The sequence below is a fragment of the Helianthus annuus genome, chromosome 1, assembly GCF_002127325.2.
Source record: "Helianthus annuus cultivar XRQ/B chromosome 1, HanXRQr2.0-SUNRISE, whole genome shotgun sequence".
NCBI classification, from domain to species: domain Eukaryota; kingdom Viridiplantae; phylum Streptophyta; class Magnoliopsida; order Asterales; family Asteraceae; genus Helianthus; species Helianthus annuus.
Genome location: NC_035433.2, coordinates 140407474 through 140417941, shown reverse-complemented (window position 1 = coordinate 140417941; position 10468 = coordinate 140407474). Strand labels below are relative to the sequence as shown.

Sequence of the window (10468 nt, the reverse complement as noted above, 5' to 3'; positions counted from 1 at the left end):
TTAAAGAGTAAACTACAAAAATCGTCCTTTATGTATGTTACTTATTGCAAACTGTGTCCTTTGTCTTTAATAATTACAGAAAACGTACTCGATGTTTTCAAACCCTTGCAAGTTATGTCCTTTAGCCCTAACTCAGTTAATTTTTGTGGTTAAATCTGACTAAATGGACCCTACATGAGGATATTTTTGTGGTTAAATCTGACTAAATGGACCCCACATGAGAGTAAAATGACCAAAATACCCTCATGTGGGGTCCATTTGGTTAGATTTAACCACAAAAAATTAACTGAGTTAGGGCTAAATGACATAACTTGCAAGGGTTTGCAAACATCAAGTACGTTTTCTGTAATTATTGAAGATAAAGGACACAGTTTGCAATAAATGACATACATGAAGGACAAATTTTGTAATTTTCTCTATTTTAAAATGCTAAAAGCAAGTTTAATGGTGCCTCCAAAACGAAAAGATCGGTTGACAGAAGTTAGCCACTAGTATTGTTCTTGTACCCGTTTACGAAGCCTCAAAGGACAAGAAGACACGTTAATATGTTATAGGGCCCGATTGGTATCTATGTAGCGGTTATTGAGTTGCTTGCTTAAGAAAGTACATCCAAAACGTATGTAGCGGTTATTGAGTTGCTTGCTTAAGAAAGTACATCCAAAACGTACATGTGATACGACAATACATAACCTATAGTTTGGTGTGTGTTAGAGTTAACGGATTCAAGATTTTTATTACATATGTTACTCTTTGAAGATGTTTAGTGAATCAGTGTTACTTAAGTGTCGGATACATATGTATTACATAAAGAAATGAGTATCATATACTATATAACACATAAAAGATAACTTGTGTCATGTGACACCAATACCTTCTTACTAGATCTACTACAAAAATAACTATCGCAAAACTTTAGAGATTATTTATTTAAAGTACGGTTGATTGTTTGAGTTCACACACATATGCCAAAGGATCGAGTTGCCCTGCTATTTAACTACAACTTATATTTGTTTCATCGTCAAAAATGACAATAAGACATGTGAGACGTCGATCACCGCCCATCGCCTTCTTGGGTGGCCCTCGATCTCACTAGTGACTTCATTGCACCAAGTTGGAAGATACAAGTGTTGGTCTTGTTCCTTCTTCATGGTGAGCTCGTTGAGCCTCATCTCAAGGGGACGAAACAGAGAAAGCGACGTGTCTAAAACCATTACAAATATAGTTTTCAAAACGAGAAACTTTCTAGGGGTTGAGTTGTTGATTGGGAGCAATGGCATGTGAAGTGTGGTGAGATGTTTAAATAAGGATAAAAGGAAAGGCCACTTGTGAGTTGTGGTGGAAAGTAGAAGAAAGGACAAATCAATTAGCATCTTGCAAAGGATATGCTATTGGCACATTACATAAAGTGCACCAAACTTGCATATGTATTATGTTCCTTGTTGGCCACAACTAGATGCTCAACTTTATGATATCCATTGTTGTATTTATGATTGGTTACAACCAAAATTTCGATTTGATTCTTCCTACTAATAGGGGCAGAACTATGTAGGTTAGACCAATGTCACATAACATTAGTTTAAAAAGTTATAGTTTACGTATTTTGGTTTTTATATATTTTATGTATGGATGAAACCTTTTTACGTAACATTTTTGGAAAAGTGACACGGGTAAAATTAAAAAAAAAAAAAAAAAATCTTAAAAGGTGTTTACAATAGATGAGTTTAGCAAAGAGGCTCATTTGATTTACCTACAATTGCATAAACGGACCCAAACCATAACCCATATTAAGCCATTGGCGAGTGAATAAATTTTATCACTAGTAGGTTTCTCGCGCTACGGACGGTCACGATAAAGGTATCGGTACTCACTGTAATAATTGAAAGAGAAAACCTAAAAAACAAAGTCATAAAATGAACAAATGTTTTACATCGATAATGAATACTGGTACCGACAATGTCGAGATAGAAAAAGTAAACAAGTTGCGTATTCAGTTTTTTTTTATATAAAATTAACAAACGCATGTTATCATAGGATAACCAAATTAGTTAAAATAAATGATTAAATTATTATATGAGTGAATTTCAATAATTGTCCTTTATCTTTATACCCATTTTCAGGCGTTGTCCTTTATGTTCAAAATTGACGAGTTTTGTCCTTTATGTTTTCATATCATAAACGTTTTGTCCTTTAGGCCTAACCCAGTTAGTTTTTTCAGGTAAATTTGGTCATGTGCTTTGCACATGAGGGCATTTTTGTCAATTCAAAGGTTTCAGATGATTTGAGCTGTAAATCTGCCGTTGAACTTACCTTTGAATTGACAAAAATGCCTTCATGTGCAAAGCATATGACCAAATTTAACTGAAAAAACTAACTGGGTTAGGCCTAAAGGACAAAATGTGTATGATATGAAAACATAAAGTACAAAACTCGTCAATTTTGAACATAAAGGACAACGCCTGAAAATGGGTATAAAGATAAAGGGCAATCCTTGAAATTCACTCTTATTATATGATATATGGTATAGGGTGAAAATGAATATTAAAATAAATGATTAATTAAATTAGAGTAAACTGCTAAAATGGTCTCTAAACTTTTGAATCTGGATCCATATGGTTTCAATTTTGTTGCTATTTTCATTCAAAATCAAAATATGGTCAGATTTTTCAGTTAATATCTAGTTTTTTTTTTTGTCTTTTTTTTTGTCTTTTTTCTCTCTTTTAGTGAAGAGCAAAATGGTCTTATAACGTTTTATTATAACAAATTAAAAAAATCTGGCAATTTTGCTCTTCATTAAAAGGGAGGAAAAGGAAAAAAAAAAACTAGATGTTAACTGAAAAATGTGACAAGATTTTGCTTTTGGATGAAAATGGAAACAAAATTGAAACCACATAAACCCAGCTTCTAAAGGTTTGAGTTTTGAATTAAAGTGACAAAAGTGACTAAACCTTAGAGACCATTTTAACGGTTACTCATTAAATTATTATATGATATGTGGTATAGGGTGAAGATGAATATTGAAAAAAAAAATCCACTATTCATTAAGTTTGTTTTCATATAAATCATAAATATAAATATATATTTCGATATGGCTCGCACTTATTTTTAGAATTAAAAAGTGTTAGTTAAAAATTACGTGATATAAGTATTTAAGTTTTTTTCCACATGTATCACCTTTAGGCTCCATGGTATGGGCGTCATTGTGCCTTCCACTTCAGCATACCATGGGCGCTATTGGGGGGACGCTATTGAATGTCCGCGAGTGCAATGGCGAGCAATAACAGAGGTTATGTGGGGCCATGTCAATTTATAACCGATAAAAGGGGACGTTATTAGTTGTTTAGGCCTTTAGGGGACTTTATCCCATTTTTTGTTTGTTAATGGAGGGCGCTATTTGATGACGTGACACGTACATGACACTGAGGTGACACAATGGAGCCCCATTCCATACCCTATAGTCTTATACTCCATTACTATTCACTATGCTCATGAATGCGTTTTCTATGAGACCTTTTCTTGTGCATCACCTTGCAGTTTTTTGTGTCTTAGGATTTTGTTGTACCTTTTTTGATTCCTTCTACATGTTGCTAAAAAAAATTGATACAGATGTGTTGACGACTTGGTGGGTTTTGTGGAGATTCTGGAAACACAGTTAATCAAAGATCGAGTGAATGATAAAAGATGTGGGGGTGGGGGGGGGGGGGGGGGGAGCGTAGAAGACTTATACCACCACGAGATCCTTGTGGGCTGCAACGTTTTACCATATTACATACCTCGTGGGGAATCAAAAGATACGCGACTGAAATTTGATTCGCTACAAAGGTTCATATAGAAACACATTTATGAGTGTTGTAACGGGTGATACTCGCGGAAAAGATCTCCATCTACAACAACTTTGATATCTCAAAGAAAGAAAAAGATTAACTCATTAGTTATCTTGTAACTTATCAACAACCCTTTCAAAGGATCAGGTCAACTAAGGTCGTCGATTCGAATCTACACCTTATAAAAAACAAAAAAAAAGGTAACCTCGTTTTTATGTCGTCGTCATCTCATCACTCTACCCCATGACACACATTCATGTTGATGTTGTTAGACTATATATTATTAACCGCGCTTTAAAAAGCCGAAAGACTACATAAAAACCCAAACCGTATCATTGCCTGTAACCAAGACTTCCAACTTTACCCGAGAACAACGGTTTCTCCTTAAAACCGGTCCCCGAAAGCGAGTCAGACGCTGTAGATTGACCGTCGTTTGACGAATTAGGTCTGGTCCAGATCTTGATGTGACCTTCTCGACACGCGGTAAGTACATACTCTTGTGTGAATATCAAACCCGAGAGTGGTTCGGTATGAACACGATGAACCACCAAAGGTGATAGCTTTGGAACATCGCGCATGCTTGGTGCAGGTCGTAAAGTGCCAGCTGGATATGTTTGGTCCCAGTGAGCAGACTGGGACCCGGTACTCATTGTTGGGGACCCACCATGAGCCCTACGCATTGGCACCACTAACTCGTCCATTTCAAGATCCCATAATAGCACTTGTGTGTCCTGCATATATGCAATAAGGTAAGCAGAATCCAGAGTAAATTACATAAATAGTCCTTTTGGTATATATAAATGCCATTTTCGTCCCTGAGGTTTGGCCGATTTTGCGACTTTCGTCCAAAGGATTGTTTTTTTTGGTATCTGGATCTAAAAGGTTTGAAATCTTGCTATTTTCATCCGACCCGTTAACTCCATCCATTTTTTAACGTTATATCAGGGGTATTTTCGTCCTTTTAACTATTTGTTTGTTTGTTTATTTATTTATATAAGTAAAAGAACAAAAATAACCTTGACTTAACGTTAAAAATTGAATGGATTCAACGGGTCGGATGAAAATGACAAGATTTCAAACATTTTGGATCCAGATGCGGAAAAACAAACCTTTGGACGGAAGTCGCAAAACCGGCCAAACCTCAGGGACGAAAATGGCATTTACTCTTTGAAAAATGTAAAACTCATGGTATCGAAAAACGGATGTCGGTTTTAAGACATAATTCTAGAACAAAATTATCTAGCTTACCTGACCGACAGAACCAAACCGATATACGATACTTTCCCCGGTGCCATCTGTATTGGGGGCAGACCAATATGAATCAAACGCGACGCCACTGACCTGTAATCTTATTAGAATATCATATATCGCCAAAGATCCCCCAAACAGAGTAGAAGAATTACCAGATAATAAAAACTTTATAATAATAATAATAATAAAATAAAATTACCCATGAATTATGTCCTTCACCCCATGCTACGATTTTCCGTTCTTCCATACTCCATACTTGGACCAGGTCATCTTCGCCTCCCGTTAATATGTATTTTCCATCCATGCTGTTATTTGTCGATTATTAAAACGCAAAAGAAGATTATTCATAGGGTGGCAAGATGGGCGGGTCGGATAACGGGTTGAAAAAAGATCGTTTTAGTACGGGTCGGTTCGACCCACGAATCACTTTTTGGTCCATCTAAATCTTTGAATAAAAACATCATAGGTCGTATGCATTAAAATTAGACTTTGGGCTGCTTTAAGTATAAACCAGTTTGACCCATTCCCTTTTTACGTAAAGAGTAAAGTACACGGATGGTCCCTGTGGCTTGCACTTTGCAACGCGTTTAGTCCTCAGCCAACAAATCTAAAGGTTTTAGCATGTCTAAGTTAGGGACTAAATGCGTTACAAAGTGCAAACCACAAGGACCATCCATGTACTTTTGGAAAAAGCTAGGGACTAAGTGCGTTACAAAGTGCAAACCACAGGGACCATATGTGTACTTTTGGAAAGCTAGGGACCAAATCCAAAATTTTGGTAAACCACAGGAACCATATGTGTACTTTTCGAAAGCTAGGGACCAAATCCAAATTTTGGTAAACCACAGGGACGATATGTGTACTTTACTCTTACCTAAAGTTTATTTAGACATGTTTGATGCCAAACATACAAACACGTCACAACCCAAATAAGACGATTCGTAATTCATAAAGAAACAATAAAAGGGCAAAACGGTAATCTTTAATCAGCCGATTAGAGTTAAAAGAAGGAGCCTTTCACCTCCAAGTGCAACATAATAAAGCACCGTAATAGCTTTTGCCTCCACAGATAAGTTGTTCAGTTTTAAAGTCAAAAACTCGCAGATAACCTACAATCAATAATTAAACTCAGAAAGCTATTACTTTTAAAAAAGAGTTAAATGCCATTTTAGTCCCTGTGTTTTGGGCTATTTTGCCAGTTTAGTCCAAAGGTTTCATTTTTAACCTGTGGGTCCAAAAAGGTTTCACAGTTGCCATTTTAATCCACTGGGTTAACTTCATCCATTTTTTCTGTTAACGAGAAGCCCAATTCGGTAATTTTGTATCATTGTATGTAGTTCTGTTAATTAAAAGGGCAATTCAGCCATATAACATGACCGAATTGGTCTTCTCGTTAAAAGAAAAATGGGTGGAGTTAACCCAGTGGACTAAAATGGCAACGGTGAAACCTTTTTGGACCCACATGTTAAAAATGAAACCTTTGGACTAAACTGGCAAAATGGCCCAAACCACAGGGACTAAAATGGCATTTAACTCTTTAAAAAATTATAAAAACTAGCAGCCAGCATACATATAAAAAGGAGATGTTATTAATTATATTTATTATATACCATCTCTTCCAACAGTTGCAATATAACCTCCATCACTTGAAAACGCAATACTATTTATCGATCCTTGACATATATGCCATCTCGAAATTGGATTCTGCACAAAAGAATAATAGTTAACTTCAAAAAATAATGTAAAATGACATCGACTTTAAAACTCAATAAAAATCGACCCGGAATTCCGTAAATAAGTCATCATCATCATACTCAGTAAATCTCACCAATAGCAAAGCTAAGGTAGGGTCTGAGGAGGGTAAGATGTAGACAACCTTACCTCTACCCCGTAGGAATAGAGAGGCTGCTTCCAGTGAGACCCCCGGCTCGATAATAGTTTTGCATCAAGCTTTGGACATAAGGCACATAACACTCAGCAATTGGGACAAAAGCCGATTAGCGCATGTACCTCCTTGTCTTTCGGCTATCAACGCCACCACATGATGCATGATTAACCGTCCCTCGCTTTTTAACGTTATTTTCACGAAATTAGTAAAATAACGTTAAAATTAGTGCATTTTCACTTTTGCCCCCTGAGTGCCCACACATATATACATTATATGCGTATACCGCAAGCGAGGCGTAAATTCCGTAAATAAGTAAATGGGTTAAATTGAACCCTCCAAAACCGTAAATCGATACCTTACTGTAGCGTGCATGTGAAACGGAAAATTGAGTTTGATCCTTGATGACCGGGAATGACGGATCGCCTGAGCCCTCTTTACTCTGTTAAATACAGGAAATTTAAAAAAAATACAGATACTTTGCCACCAGCCATCATAATAATCGGTGTAGAAATTATATTTATATGACTTGCCTTTTCATATACATACATATTTCCATCTGCATGTGCAACAACGAAAATTCCATCGCCGTTAGGAACCCACGCAATACCAGTACAACGACTGTTGAAAACAACAAGAGTTCTTGATTAGAAAACAACGAAAATTTAACCCGTATTTTTTATTATATTGAAATATTTGCACGTCGAGAGACGTAAATTTATGTCTTGCCTGTTATTGACACATCCATCTTTATTATAATGTTGGGCACCAACAAGCTTTTTCCCACCATCTTGTAATTGTTGTCTTAATGATACCGAATAAACTGAAATTTTCATACAACCGAAAAGTGATGCCGGTCATTAAAAAAAGGGATATTGGATTTAAATAGCTCCAACTTTCACCATTTGGCCGATAACACTCCCAACTTTCAACTTATTTTCCTCTGGCACTCTCAAACTAACTGAAACCTAACCCCATTAGCTGACGTCACATGCCAGGTCACTAAACAACTGCCACATCAGATGCCACGTTGTCAAATGTTACGTCACTAAATAAGCGCCACTAGGGCTGTAAACGAACCGAACGAACACGAACAAGACCTTGTTCATGTTCGTTTGTTAAGAAATATATGTGTTCGCGAACCGATCACGAACACTTATCGAACGAGATTTTGTGTTCGTGTTCGTTTGTTAAGGAAATGCACTTGTTTGTGTTCGTTTGTGTTTGTTTGTTAATTTTTGGCAACGAACGTTGACGAACACAAATGAGCACAAACTAATGTTCATGAACACAAATGGAAACAAACGAACACAAACAATCGTTCATGAACAGAATATATAATACACCGACACTTATTAGATATTTAATTTGTCGGAATTTTGACGTATTTAAAAAAATATAAAAATTGAAAACACTAATGAAGTATCGAACACAAACGAACATGTTACCGAATGTTCACGAACATAAACGAACGAACACGACCTCTGTTCATGTTTGTTCATTTAACTAAACGAGCAAAAATTCTTGTTCGTGTTCGTTTGTTTAATAAACGAACAAACACAAACGAACTTCCCGCCGAACGTTTGGTTCGTTTGCAGCCCTAAGCGCCACATCAAAAGCCACATCAGCAAAAAACCGACTGGGTTAAGGTTCAGTTAGTTTGGGAGTGCCAGGGGAAAATAAGTTGAAAGTTGGGAGTGACGTGGTACAATTCGTAAGTTGGGAGTGTTATCGGCCAAATGGTGAAAGTTGGGGTTATTTAAATCCAAAATCCCAAAAAAAAATTAAAAGAAAAAAAAAAGAATACCATCTCCACAATTCAACCCGATGAGCAAATCATGTCCATCTTTAGCGTCCGAGTCAAAAGCATGGGAAACAGGATTTGAATTACTAAAATGTATAGACTTTATAGGGTCCTGCGTAGCACATCGCCTCTTACAAAGTTACAATCCAAATTTACTAAACGAAGTACGTTTACATGTAATGAGCTCACAGAAAAGGTACCTTATCTTGAGAATTAAGATCACTAATGAAAATTGCATCACCAACATTGAATATCAAGTAAGTTCCTTTGCCGTCAAAGTTTAAATTGGGCGTATAACTATTAGTATACGAAGTACCCAATGATCCGACTTTCGACACCCCGCTTGAAGATTTGCTACTACCGTTACCGCCAACAAAACTAAGCGCTCGACTCCCGTTGCCGCCACCTAAGAATTTTGCTGCTGCAGATTTTACTCCACTACTGATGCCTATACTTGAAGATGACGATGACATGGCATGCACCGGTTTATCCTTGAGATGAGCCAGAGTCACCTGACAAGCATATCAAAAAACAAAAAAAAAAAAATAACAATAATAACAATAATCCTTAAGATATTCAAGTTGAGGTTATTTATTCGAATCTCGAGTTACTCGAGTGTGATTCGAATAACGAACTACCTAATCCCATTGGTCAGCAGAGTATTGGTGGGCCCGTAAGTTTTCCAGTAACAGATTCTCACAGGTAAAAAACACATCGTTCAAATTACGACAACACGCTAAGCATACGAATTTTCTACCATATCACATACATAAACAAACAAATAAACAATTCATCAACTTATCAAAAATCCAACATACCACAATATTATGCATCTAAATAAACCACAACTAAAACAAATTAAAAATCACATTTTTATTTCCAAAATTAAGATTAATCAATAACCCAAAATAATATTTTTACCACATCAATGAATGTATAAGAATCAATGTATGAAATGAACCTATGCAAACATTTTTACCATATCACATACATAAACAATCCAGCAACAAACAAATTAAAAATCAGATTTTTTTAAGAACCCAAAATAATAAATAATAAATAATAATATTATTATACCTGAGTAACAGATTTTCCAAGATTATAGTGAAGAAGACCAGAAGGATGAGTCTTTTCATACTTAAGCTTGTATCTTCCTTCAGGGGTTTTGAAATAGGTCTTCAATCCAGAAGCTTGTTGGGTTGTTGACATAATTGAATTAGGGTTTGATGATGCATTCATCATCGGATCAAACACATTGTTTGTTGAAACCTAGGGTTTACGTTTCTTGAATTTTGGGGGGGTTTTGAGGGTGAAAGATTGGATTTTCAATTGGGAAGTTGATGAAGAAGAAGTGGGGATGAATGATCTAGTGGTGATCAAGTGAATGATCATGGATACATATTCTTCTTCAAAGAAATGAAAGGAAAAAAAAGGTTTTTTGCTTTTGCTTTTTTATTTTTTCTTTATTTGGCATGTTAACTCCTGGAGTATTATTCCAAAAGAAAACTTCTCTTTTATAAAAAAAAAAACAAAATAAAAAAAATTATAAAATAAAATAAGATAAATTCATGTTATGCTACAACAGATGTTAGACCGAGCCCGGACTATATGCCCGAGCTTGAGTCTGGCATGAGTTGAGACTTGAGTGACAATGTAAAGATGGGTACATTTAGTTTAGGCTCATCTTTGGTAGGGATTTTATTGTTG

The 10468-nt window shown here is 35.9% G+C and overlaps 1 protein-coding gene across 2 annotated transcripts; it reads right to left on the bottom strand.

Moving 5' to 3' along the window:
- Positions 1-3849: 3849 nt before the first annotated feature.
- LOC110881370 (WD repeat-containing protein 20) lies at positions 3850-10241 on the bottom strand. 2 transcript variants are annotated; one of them, XM_022129652.2, is made up of 11 exons: positions 9839-10241; positions 8962-9273; positions 8765-8873; positions 7687-7780; positions 7491-7578; positions 7316-7399; positions 6683-6776; positions 6094-6181; positions 5272-5377; positions 5070-5162; positions 3850-4552 (listed from the first exon to the last, which is right to left on the bottom strand). In XM_022129652.2, the coding sequence occupies exons 1-11, from the start codon at positions 10001-10003 to the stop codon at positions 4154-4156; spliced, it is 1632 nt and encodes a 543-aa protein (XP_021985344.1). In that variant the 5' UTR covers positions 10004-10241; the 3' UTR covers positions 3850-4153. The 2 variants fall into 2 exon arrangements, with proteins under 2 accessions (XP_021985344.1, XP_035831415.1); XM_035975522.1 differs by having other exon boundaries at positions 8962-9286; positions 9839-10228.
- Positions 10242-10468: the final 227 nt, after the last annotated feature.

Bases quoted from the DNA above. Each gene is read 5' to 3' on its own strand.
- LOC110881370 (XM_022129652.2), bottom strand. From the start codon at position 10,003: ATGATGAATGCATCATCAAACCCTAATTCAATTATGTCAACAACCCAA. The intron at 7,400-7,490 runs GCAAGTCATATA...TGTATTTAACAG, and splicing joins ATATGTATGTATATGAAAAG to AGTAAAGAGGGCTCAGGCGA. The intron at 5,163-5,271 runs GTAATTTTATTT...ATAAGATTACAG, and splicing joins GTGAAGGACATAATTCATGG to GTCAGTGGCGTCGCGTTTGA.